At 39.7% G+C, this 12,428-nt stretch overlaps 2 protein-coding genes across 3 annotated transcripts in view; both read left to right on the top strand.

The window, feature by feature from the left end:
- Positions 1 to 12,428, top strand: part of LOC146718823 (uncharacterized) — a 170,214-nt gene that overhangs the window by 20,159 nt on the left and 137,627 nt on the right. The gene's annotated exons all lie outside the window — the stretch shown is intronic.
- The window catches only part of gpc5a (glypican 5a), a 174,388-nt gene that overhangs the window by 108,113 nt on the left and 53,847 nt on the right, over positions 1 to 12,428 (top strand). For both annotated transcript variants that reach the window (XM_085456169.1, XM_085456177.1), the window contains exon 8: positions 1,349 to 1,511. In XM_085456169.1, coding sequence (XP_085312295.1) covers positions 1,349 to 1,511 — 163 coding nt within the window. The remainder of the gene's footprint in view (positions 1 to 1,348; positions 1,512 to 12,428) is intronic.

Raw genomic sequence — 12,428 nt, 5'->3', positions numbered from 1 at the left:
CAGGCACACCCGCAGACATACACACCCATACCTCGCCTAAACATATGAGTGGGACACAGACTAGCACAGCACAGAAAAACACACACATATGTACACGCACAGAGAAGGGGAAACGACACCAAAAATACATAATAATAATACAGGTCCATGACTGCCCAGGGGTCCTAGGTCGCCCAGTCCCAGGACCCTGACACTTTTCTTTACTTCACAACAACCTACATTACCGTGCAAAAGTCTTAACTGACTTTCACTTCTTCATATTTTGCTAAGATAACAGCACTTGCAGTGTGTCCTGAATCACTAAAAATGAAGCCATTCCCAGTCAAATTGGTATGCTGGGTCTATATCTCACAGTGGATTTCTGTCAGATATAGATTTTGTGTGTCTGAAGTGCAGCCCAAAACCATGACACTGCCTCCACCGCACTTTAAACACAGCGAGAGACACCAAAGTTATTATAGTGTTGTGTTTTCTAATCAGCTGTTATTTTATTTCAGTTTGGTATTATTATTTGTGTTAAGATTTGTTTTGGTTTTTGTGAGCTACAGAGTTAGTTTTTAGTGCTTTTAATTATTTTTGTATTAGGGGCATATGCCAGTTGCAAGATTTAAGAAAATCAGTGCAGGTATTACAATAAAAACACGGCCGTTAACTCACAAACATTTGCATCCAAGCCTCTGTGATAATAGATTTTACCAAAATAACAAAAGCTGAAACTATTTCCTCTCTGTATTTTTGATTTTAGTTTTCTGAGTTCATCAAATCCTTTTTTTTTAAAAGTTCTAGCTAATATCTTTGTTCTAGGTAACTCATCTAGTTTTTAGTCTAGTTTTAGTTTACCACTTCTTCTTTCGTCCTCCACTTGTCCAGTTTTTTCTCGTTTTTTAAGGACACGCTGGAGAGACTACAAAGTTTTCAGCTGACAGCTCTCTGAGAATCACATTGGAAATGATTCTTTGGCATTTGTTGTAGGTTCGGCTAAAAAAACGGGAAGAAATGTCTTTTTGTCTAAAGATACAACTTAGAATTGTACCGGCTTCATCTTTTGAGTTAGGTGAATGATTCATAAGTCAGTTAAGTGGCTCAATAAAAAAAACATTCCTCTGAGAATTGCCAATTTTTAAAGACAAACTTTAAAAGAAAGAAATCGAGAGAAGTCTGGCTCTTTTGAAGAAATATGTAAAAAAATAAAAGGTAGCTCAAGATTTTTTCGCATTCCTGTTGTCTATACTGTCATAATAATACATACTCATAGATACCTAGAGCTCAAAGTGAAAGCATTCCAGTTCATTTCTATATATTTTTTCTACTAAAAACGTCTAATTTTGTCTCTCTCTTTTTCAAAAAGCTGCTGCAGGGAAAGTCGATCCCTAAACTGGGCTCACTGGATCAGATTGAAACAGGAAGCGGCGATGCAGAGGGGCGGTACAGCGGGGACTGTGACGATGAGGATGGTTGTGCCGGTTCAGGCGCTGGTGAGGTCAAGAGGAAAGTCTCCAGAGTCTCCAAATGTAAGTCGCTCCCCTCTGTAACGTTGTTACTCATCCGTCATCACACGAGCACCAACATAAACCTGACAAATAAATCTAATAAAGGTTTCATAAAACAAACAGACTGAATTGGGTGCAATGTAGCACCTTTATGGAGTCATACATATGTCTTCATATGCCTTTCACCTTATATGAAGGACACATTCATTTATGCCATTTGTCCGTCTGCATGTTTAAAGTTGCAGGATTTTAACAGGAAAGCTATTTTTTTAATGAGCGAAACCGTTCAAAAGCGCAGTTGCATAACACCATATTTCAATAAGACTTGCTCCACTCTCCACTTTATGACAGTAATAATAATAGTCATTAAAGATAATAGTTGCTATGGGGACATTATTGTAATCAAGGCCTGTTCCTTTAAAAATGATTGCTCCTCAGTGGATCACTAACCCCTGATGAATCACAACTCTCCTCTTCTTCTTCTTTTTTTCTTTTTTTTTTAACCTTTTACACTCTCCTCTGCACACAGATTCCTCCTCTCCTCTCCATCAAACATGCTAACAGCCTGATTAATCTCCCCTCTCTCGTTTTGCCTATGGCGACAATAAGGAAAAGGGAGCAGGAGGGGTGGGTGGTTGTCCAAACAAGCCATTCTGTCCGTGTAAATGTTTCCTCTACTGCTTGTCAGTCTGGCTGGAAGCTCTGGGCTGAGAGAAGCTGCTTAACAATCACTCATCTGAGGCTGCAGGGAGGCTCTGACATTTATCACCCATTACAGCAGATCCGCCCTTTACTTGTCATAGGCCAGATTAGCCTGTCCACCATATTTATGACCTGTCTGTCTGACCTCTGTCAAGCATCTGTCCCCTGCCACCTGACCCTAACACAAACACTGTGGATTCCCCCTCCTGAACCGCACCACCTCTGGTCAGTCAGTTATGACTTCAAGTTTTTAGTTCTTCTCTTTTTCCCCCTTAATGATCTGGGGTTTATTTTTCTTATTTTTAGGTTCTATTGTTGTGTAAAATTTAGAGTTATTACAAATTACAAGCCAAAGATAAAGCAGCTAAAAACAAGAATTTTCCTAAAACAACATCAACAACAAAAACAGCCAGTCCAAAGCTTTTGAGGCTATAAAATGATCCAAATGCTGATTCATCTCAAGCACAAAAAAAAGAGAAAAAAAAAGTGTAACACATGGGGTTGAATCCAAAACACCTCTTCAGCTTGTAGGAGTGAAAAAAGGTCACTGGTAAATAGGCAGCCCACTATTCACTGAATCATTCTCCATTGTTTGCCGCTAAAATCGAGACAACAAATAAAACATAACTGGAGACACAGGTTAATGGATATGTGTTAAGTCCTCATTTGACCAGTGATATGAGAGTATTAGTCATGAATGAGCACGTTACAGACGAGCTGGGCTGCTAATGCAGTGAGCAGAAAGAGTTTTCCTCCCTCAGCACACACGACTGTCATGTTGCTGCAAACGGTCTGAACCTGTTGATTAGAGAAAAGGATTTGTCTCTCATAATTTTTTGATGGTTCTTGGTTTCTGCCAGTAGAGCCTCCAGTTGTTCGAGCTGGCTCTGCAGGTCGGCGAGGTCGCCGTTGAGTCTGCGGTTCTCCGACTGCAGTTTGGTGAACTCGGCGTCCTTCAAGCCCTGCGACAGACTGGCGACCTGTCCATGGAAGCAAATGGATGGATGGATGGAATTTATAAAGCTGTCGCAAGCTTATAATAGTTTTGCGGTAACCAACGGCAACCAATATGAAAATGCCAAAAGCGCGCCGTGCCTCGTCTGGCCTCTTGAGCGATCCGAACCCCCACAGACTTCCGTGCTAATATGTCAAACTTTACACCAGAAATAAATGTGTGTACAGTTTAACTTGTTTAAAAGAAAAAAAGTTCAGTTCTTTTTGGCTTTGTATAAATATCTGCTGCTTCTGTTTAGTGCAGTGCAAATGTAACCAGATTGGCGAAGACGCAGTCAAACAGCAGAGGCTGACTTCAAATTTCTGCAAAGACAGAGAGCTGCAGATTCAGCTGAGAATCCTCTGAAGGTTCATCGCTAAGGACCGCCTGTTCGTATTATCACATTTTTTTCTCACTTTTTTTTTGGTCCCTGAGTCTGATGTGCTACAGTGCTCAGCTCTCACTTCAGTCAGAAGTTTGTCTAAGACAGACTGTTATCAGACAAACTTGTAGTACAAATGGGAATGAGCTATGTTGTTATTTCCAATTGCTGGAAAGCTAGCATGTTAACAGTATTCTCAATGTGTGGAGCAATTCATTTAGCTTTGCTTGCTGCTGGGAATACAATTTTTAGTTCTGCGAAGCTGCTACATCATGCCGGAGCTACAGAGTTCATAAATTGGCTGCCACGAGGTTAAATCACAGTGGTTTAGATACACTATTAATGAATGCTGTCGGTTTTTATTTGAGTCCGTGTGCAAAACTTCAGAAACAGAAAGCCGCAGAGATGAAAATACAATATTAAACTGCAGAATCAGAAACAAATACAACCAAAAAATATGCACCCAGGTGAAATCAAAACTAATGTTCATGTAAAATCTCGCCAGCAAACGGAGCTCAGAACTTGGAGTTATGTGAACTTGTTTAGAAATTGTTAAAATCTCACAGCGAGCATGTGAGATGCCAAAAAAGCAATCAGAAAAATAAATGATTTCTGAATATTTGTAAGAAACTAAAAATGACTGAATTCCTGTTTTTATACCCAAATTGGAGGCACTCTGGACATCTCTGGGATTTGAGAGGGTGATTAAGCCTAACATTCAACCTCTCAAACTAATTTTTCTGCCCATAAATGCAAGTAAATAACAGTAATTTAGCATCCTAATAAAAAAAAAAAAGTATTTTACTACTTGTTCTGCTTGTAAAACTGTAAATTGGAAATTTAATGGATAACAACATTAATCACCAATACTGTTAATTTAGGGCAACTGTGGTATAGTCCTTACACCGGGCCATGGTTGGTCTAATAAATTTGTTAAGCAGTGTAATGCTGTGGTTTGTGTACTAACCTTTTTTGCCCACTGTTTCTACAAACCATAAAAGATGCAGCATATAATGCACATGTTTTTATAACGAGTACGCCAGCCTATCAGAGTAAACTGTCACATTGAAGTCCTTGAGCGTCAGTTCAGAGCTTAAACACCATCTATAATTTGATTAGATTTCCTTCTCTGCCATTATTCATAATCCAACCTCTTTGTGTCTTTGATTTTTATCAGCAGAACATGCTGACGATAGATCAGCGTGATAAGGAAATCAAATGGGATCAGCTCAATACTGACAATAGGAGCTTGATTTAAGGGATTATCCTCATTATGCAGAATGACTGCTTTGTGAAAATGTTACGTATGTGACAAGAGGTGACGGTGTGAGCGGAGCGGCGCATTGTTCGAAAATCTGAAGGATTTTTGAATATTTAAGTGAAGCATTATGTTCCAGGTTTCCATTTTGGAAAGAGCAGTTAGCTGTGTCTGGATCTTGGTGTATTATGTAAAGCACACGCTGAAAGAGATGATTGATTCACTTCACCCTGTTCAACATGGAGGTGCATCGACTTCTCACAGCTCATTGGCTAACACCGACTCTGAATACATAGAACATGTATTCACAGTGCTTCATGTTTTGTTCCCCACATCGGGTCCTGCTTTTACAGTTGGTTCACACCTGCTCGTTTTAAACACACATGCACACACACATCTGACTTTTAGTCCTTAATTAAATTAAATTAACATTTGATGCTAGTGAGTACCTCAATTTAAAAACCATTGTAAGATCAAATTGTTGTGTATTGCAGCTGATTGCAGAGCATGTCAAGCATCATAACTACCAATTATAATATTGATAATTGGAATACTCATTTAAAAAAAAGCTGTACTTTACACTCGCACAAAGCACGCACAGCCACAGCCTGAACCGATGCGGCTCCACAGACACGAGGTAAAACTCTTTTTATGTTTTTATTGCACGAATTCAGATCTCAGAATAATTGAACCCCTTTACGTTCCCCAAAAAAACAGCAGGAAGACTGATTCCAGCTTTGATATCCAGACCTTAATGTCTCCAAATGAGGTGAAGTTGGAGACTCTAACAGGCACCTCCTGCAGCCTTTCTTTATGAACCCGATGAGATCATTATACACCTCGGTTACTCACATAAGAACTTTTGCCTAGCTTGGCTTTGGATATAATAAATACAGTTTTGCAAATGTAGTCATTTAGTTATTATTCATCACACACTGCAAAAGAACAAGCAATGTTACAGTCATGCTCCTGCCTCTGTGCGGCTGCATTGTAAAGGATAATTTTATCATAATCTCCATCTCCACAGGACTGACACTGAACGGTTAAAGTAGCCGCTAGGTGGGCAGCTCCTGACTCATCACGGTGAAAACTGTTTGCACCTGGTCATGTCCCACTCAATGCCATCTACAGAAGGGGCAGTTTAATAAAAACACAAAAGTAGCAACACAGAAAACTGGTGATGACTGGTAAATAATGCTCTTCTTTTGGTGCAAAAAGCACATATATTTCAGCTATAAGCCAACCTAACACTTACCAACAGTGTTTACCTTTAACAACTGTGAGTAATGTTTCAGACATGAGTGTTATTTCTCCCTTCACCATCTGTGGAAAGGGCTTCTTGTGTCTAAATGTGTACCCCCTAAAAGCTGCTTCCCTCTGAGTCTTGGTTTGCTGGATAGATCTTGCCGATAGAACGTTTTAGCAATGCTTTTATCTACTTCGGCTTTTGCGTTCACATGCTGCTACCCTCAGGAAAGTTGTATGAAGAATTGATGTAGTTCAATATACTGGAATTTGCACATGTTGACATATGAATTGAACCACAAACTGAAACTTTTACAACAAAACTAAACTAATTTTTGCTGAAAATGTGACCTTACAATCTTGTATGCCTGGCTATTTTCTGCTAACACTGTAGGCGATGGGATGACTTGCAAGCTATGCTAGCTTGGTGCTAATATCACTTTGCTATGTACTGATTGTTCCTTGTATTGCATGCTTCAATACATGCTGTTTTTACAGAGAGCCCTGCAGGGCATGCTTGGATATTTCACAGCATAATGGAAAACCCTAAACCCTGTTGCTAGAAGAAAAATTCTTTTAAACTGAAGTTTGCGTCCTACAGACTGACATGTAACCCCTGTAGCTTTGGACAGCTAACAAGGTATTTCTTGCAAACTTATCTGCTGCTTTTAGCTGATTACAACAGATCCATTCTAGGCAAAGCAGCAACGAGGGGCTCGTCGACTTCCTGGGATTCAAAACTAATCTTAGAATCGGATGACCTTTAAACAATACCTGCAGCGGAGAACATCTGTGAGCGTTTTTGTGCTCCTATGCCAATACTCAATAAGAGACCTCCTATCTGGCCTGGAATAGCTTAGCAGTTAGTTCAGTCAGACGAGTCAGTGTGATTGCTTGCAGCGTGAATGCAAAAAGACAACTGTCAGACGCATTGGCAGCAGGAGAGACACAAATCGATTTCTAGCAAATAAGCACAACGAGAGGAAGGGAAGCGGCTCCTTTAGCGTGACTCTTATTAACCAGTAGTGTCTCAGCAGGATAACGTTCAGCGTTATCTGAGCTCATACCACTCAGGCCTGTGTTAAATGACTGGGAATTACACTAGCTGTTGTATCTAGAACTCCTCCACTATCTAATGTTAAGCGATAATGGCCATAACAGCAGTCAACAGGGGATGAGCACACATTTAGTAAAAGCAATTTTCCATCATGCTTTACAGTCTTGTATATGTTCCAGCTCTTAAATGAGGGATCTGAGAGATGGAGAATTACATCAAGGCCATTTTGTCGGACATACAGTATACGGTAATAGGGCGATCACAGTGAGCCCTTTGGAGTTTCCTACCAGGTCCAGCAGTACTTGGCTGCACCTATTATAAAGATGTTTATCCTCATTACAGTATGAGATCAAATTAGGTAACCTGCTGCCTCCTCTGAGCTGAATATAATGGGATCAGAATCATTTGCACAAGTGTTTCTCATAAGCTGTTGACCAGTGCTCTTCACCGCGCGGACTCCTGGGTTGCCTCATCATCACTCAATTAAATTGACCTACTGAACTAGTCTCTGCTGTTACATTTATCTGTTTATCTTCTAAAATTTAATGAATTTTTAACAATCAAGTCATTATTCGACATCACTTGTATATTTTACGTAGATGGACTCAAATTCACAGTGTCCTTGGTTTATACTCCTGTAGTTTTTAGTTCAGATTGTGTTGAATGTGATTAATATTGAGGAGCTGTAACATGACAAGGTTTAACTTTTGGACTTGACCTGTAAACCTAAATTTGAATGTTTTGGTATCCTAATAAGTGATCCTAATAACGTAGATGCTAATGAACACAAACAGGCCCTCTTTAACTTTGCGGTCAGGAATCCATCACCATTATAGCAGCAGCTGGGTGCTGAAACAATCCACACCTACTGGCTGAAGACTAGAAACAGAGCTGCATAAATGAACCAGTTAAATAACAAGAGACTCTCAGTCTGACTCCCAAGTGAGGACAGTAAAGATCGTTAAAAATCTTGACAGGGCAATGGCACAATCCAGCTAGTATGTGCCGTGAAAATTCCTGTCAGACATCAGAGTCTTGAAGTTGAAGGGACAGGTGTGTCAGTGCAAGCACAAAGCTCAGTGGGGGATAGAAAACAACACCAGAGGCTCAAAGACGCAGCAGCTACTGAAGACAGAGACAGAACTGTCACTGCAACAATTTCAAGCTGAAACAGATGAACTAGAATACAATCTGGATTAGACAGTGGTGGTAGAAGAACTCACATCATACACTGCACTGCAATAAGACTCAGTTTACATAATACCCTGTTGCAGGGCTTATACTTAGAGTATAAGCCCTGCAATAAAAAAATATAACCTTAGGGAGCAGTAGGCAGAAAGTTAGAAAATGAGGAGGAAAAAATTAAAATACAGCAGTCCTCCCGAGGCTTACGTCTTACCTATCACTATGGTTGAATAATAGACTGTAAAGAGGTAGCTGCCGGCAACCTAGCCCAGGAAGTTGTGTTTGTGGCTATTAGGTAGCTAAATGTTACCTTCAAATGTAGTCATCAGCTTACATGACCAGGAGAAGAAGAATCTAATTTGAGACAGTCACCAACTTCACTCCATTTCTCAAAGTCAGTTTTCATATCAACATATTTAATTGCTTTTAATGTCAGACTGTATTTAGGACTCTCTCTCTTTCTTTTTTTTGGGATCGGGTAAGTCTCAATTTCTGTTTTTGGTTGTTTTGCTTTGTTAGGCAGTTGTTGCCCTTTTTAATTTTTTCAACAGCCAACTGAATTTCTTCCTCTCTGAAAATACATGTGATTGGTCAGACTCGTTAAATCCTAAAAACAGAACCAAGATGAGCTACAGAAGTCTTGTTTCCTTCTCTAAGAATCATAGTACCAGAAGCTTAAGAGATGGTACCAGTATAATGACATGATTTACTATTATCACTGTAAAAGCTAAATCCTTATCCCTTCTATTTAAACGTTTAACATGCCATTGTAAATCATTGACTTGATGGTGGGAAACTATTTATGTAAAATCTTAACAATGTTAATGTTAACAGGACTACATCAGCTTACGGTAAGTGTTTATATAACGTTAGTCATTGACTAACATCAGACACTGATTGCACAACAGCAAAGCAACTGTCTCAAATAAAATCTGTGTTTTATTATAACAGCACAAAATACTTACCCCACCATCTCACCTTTTTTTTTTTTTGAATGAGTCAGGAAGGAGCTGTCACGCCAGCTGCACTAGTTGCCATCTTCCACATGCCTCATGTAGTTTTTACTGCTCTTGTCCTCCGTCTTTAGCATGTAAGGATATGCTAGAACTTGTAGGTTTATGCTTCTGATACTGGTTCTGGTGATACTACTACTTTAGAATTATCATTTTATAGAGTTGGATGTCTCGAGACCGGTCTTGGTCTCGAGACCGGTCTCAAGACCACTTTTACGTGGTCTTGGTCTTGTCTTGATCTCGACGGACTTTTGTCTTGGTCTTGTCTTGATCTCGACGGACTTTTGTCTCGGTCTTGTCTTGGTCTCGACGGACTTTGGTCTCGGTCTTGTCTTGGTCTCGACGGACTTTGGTCTCGGTCTTGTCTTGATCTCGACGGACTTTTGTCTTGGTCTTGTCTTGATCTCGACGGACTTTTGTCTTGGTCTTGTCTTGGTCTCGACGGACTTTTGTCTCGGTCTTGTCTTGATCTCGCTGTCTCGGTCTTGCTGTCTCAGATCAACATAGTGGTCGGGAGATTTGGAGTCAACAGTATCCATGACACACAGCGTAACGTTCGATAATGTATCATGCGCAAAAGCTTTAGCTCTAAGAGCCGTGCTTAGAGAGTGCTTTGTAGTGAATCAGAATAGTCGACTCCCATTGAGCGAGAGCCGGCTCCTCAATTAATTTCCTTTCACTGCTCAGCTGTCACACAGCGACACACAGTGGCTCAGCCATGCTCAAATCCCTCCACATTGTGGTTTATAATCCTCAGTTTGATGTTACAATTTTATCTATATATAAAGTATAACTGAAACCAGTTACATATTTCCCATTCTTTAGACAGTTGTTGGAGGTGATCGCTGTTTTGTCAGATGACTTTGGGGCCAGTCAGTACCATCATGTCACCCCTCAAAAGCACACAAAAGTTAGTCTTTTTTGTCCCGGTCTTGGTCTCGATCTTGGTCTCGCCTCAACTTGGTCTTGGTCTTATCTTGGTCTCGATACCCTCTGGTCTTGGTCTTGTCTTGGTCTCGGATTAGGCGGTCTTAACTACAAGTCTATCATTTGAGCGTTTTTTTGTTTTCAGTGAGAGAAGATTTTAATTAAAACTATGAAAACAGTTCTGAAAATTAAAGTACTCATAAATCAGAAAAAGCTCCATGTGACAGTTATACTATTTATGGGTTAAAGCTTCTTTCACTTGCTCCCTTATTCACACAAGGTGGATCTGCATAGTTGATTTGGCAGATTTTTTTTAAAATCTGGGATTTGTGTCTCCTCTTGGAGGAGGAGTTAGGTACAGGTGTTAACCACCTCACTATGGATCCACTACACTATTTATGGTGTTACTTACATATTATTGTATCAGTAAAAATTCAGTAAAGTAATGCTGTGAAAAAGTATTTCACAACACATATTTATGTAGTATTTTGCTATTTAGTGAAGTTAGAGCTGGCTCTCGTGTATACAGACTTAAGTCATACTATTAGAATAAAAGAGTATAAAAATATGCTCTATTCTATCATAATTGAAACTATAAATAGATAAGTAATAACTCTGATGATAGCAGCTTTAACAGTGGCACAGGTAGGCAGTGGAATAGATGATATAATAGAGGTATTTTCACTATGCACTTTGCACTTAAGGGGATACTGCAAAATAATACACAGCTACTAAAACTATGTACACAGTATCTGTCACCATGATTAATAAAAAAAAACAAATGTGAAAATTAAACTTTGTCAGTGTTACACAGATGATCCTTAGATTGATTATTTTAAAAGGATTTTGACCAGTTGTAATATGTTGCAATAAATCATTTGCCAGATGTGAAATTGATTGAACAACCATAAGACAGCACAGCCCTCGAGGACTTGCAGAATACAAGGTCAACAACACACTTAGAGACTCCCTAGAAACTAAAGAAGTGTGCCCCCTTTGTGCTGTTGTGCTTTAACCCTTTCAGTCAGACCCGCATGAAGACTAGGGTACAGGTTTATGAGGGGAGGGCAACCATCAGTCAAGTCGTCTGCACGCAAACTGTCAAGCTGAATGACAGGAGGATCTGCAGAAATGACACAGGAAAGCTATTTGGAGTGGAAACATCCAGCTGGATGGAAACAAATGGAGGGAGAATAACTAGAACTGAAGGGGGCAAGCTATCAAAAGGCCACATAACAGATTGGTGGCAGGACATCTGCAGGAGCCTGGGTGTTCAAAGCTAAATAAGCCAGCAAAGGCACTGTGTTTAGGTATATAAGGTCTTAATATTTAGATGGTATTATACAAAGAAAATAAGGAGACAGTTGTAGCTGTATTATTAATATTATATTTATAATTATATAAATGTAAATGAGACAGTCGGGGTGAGTGTCAAGGACGCTGTGTGACATACAAAGCATTCATGAGTACATTAGTAAAATGGCTCCTGTCATCAGCAGACAGATGATGTGGCTGCCAGAGACTGCCAGAAAAAGACACCATCTGCCATTTGGTGGAGGTGCGGGGGTGTGTGCCTTATGTAGCAAATGACTTTATCATGAGTATATATTCTTAATTCAGCATTTTTGAGAAGTTCGTCTGGCAGTGTTTTAATTACATGCTTTTTATTTATTTTTTACAAGCACAGGTACAAACGTGCCATCGATTTCACTGTGTTTAGAAATATATTTGGGGCAATGCACAGGCAAAGCATTCATACCTGTTTAAATTTTAAAGACCGAGAACAAATTAAAGAAAAAAAACCTCTTTCAGCCAGGTCCGTGTGGTGGACAGGCCTCGCTAGGCTCTGTTATTTATAAGTGAAGAGATGTGCTCGTACTCAAATGTAGCAGGCAGCAGAAGGAAAAAGTTGCTCTGGCCTTTGTTGGCCTGAATGTGATGGACATCAAATAGTGTTGATTTATGTTTAAAAATCTATTTTGTTTTTATACCACAGCCAGAGATACAACCCCTCATATTCAATTGATTTATCTTGATCTTAAAAAACTGAGGAAAAGGTTTTGCCAGTTATTGGAAAATGAACACACTCCGCTGGCTGTTCAGTAGTGTTGCTGCTTAACCCTTGTATGGTGTTCGGGTCTGTGAGACCCGTGTTCAGTTTTTTTCAAAAGAAAA

The sequence above is a fragment of the Copadichromis virginalis genome, linkage group LG1, assembly GCF_057382275.1.
Source record: "Copadichromis virginalis isolate Kocher_CV1m ecotype Utaka linkage group LG1, C_Virginalis_male_GT1.1, whole genome shotgun sequence".
NCBI lineage: Eukaryota > Metazoa > Chordata > Actinopteri > Cichliformes > Cichlidae > Copadichromis > Copadichromis virginalis.
The sequence above is the reverse complement of the archived record's forward strand: the minus strand, read 5'-3'. Positions and strand labels throughout refer to the sequence as shown.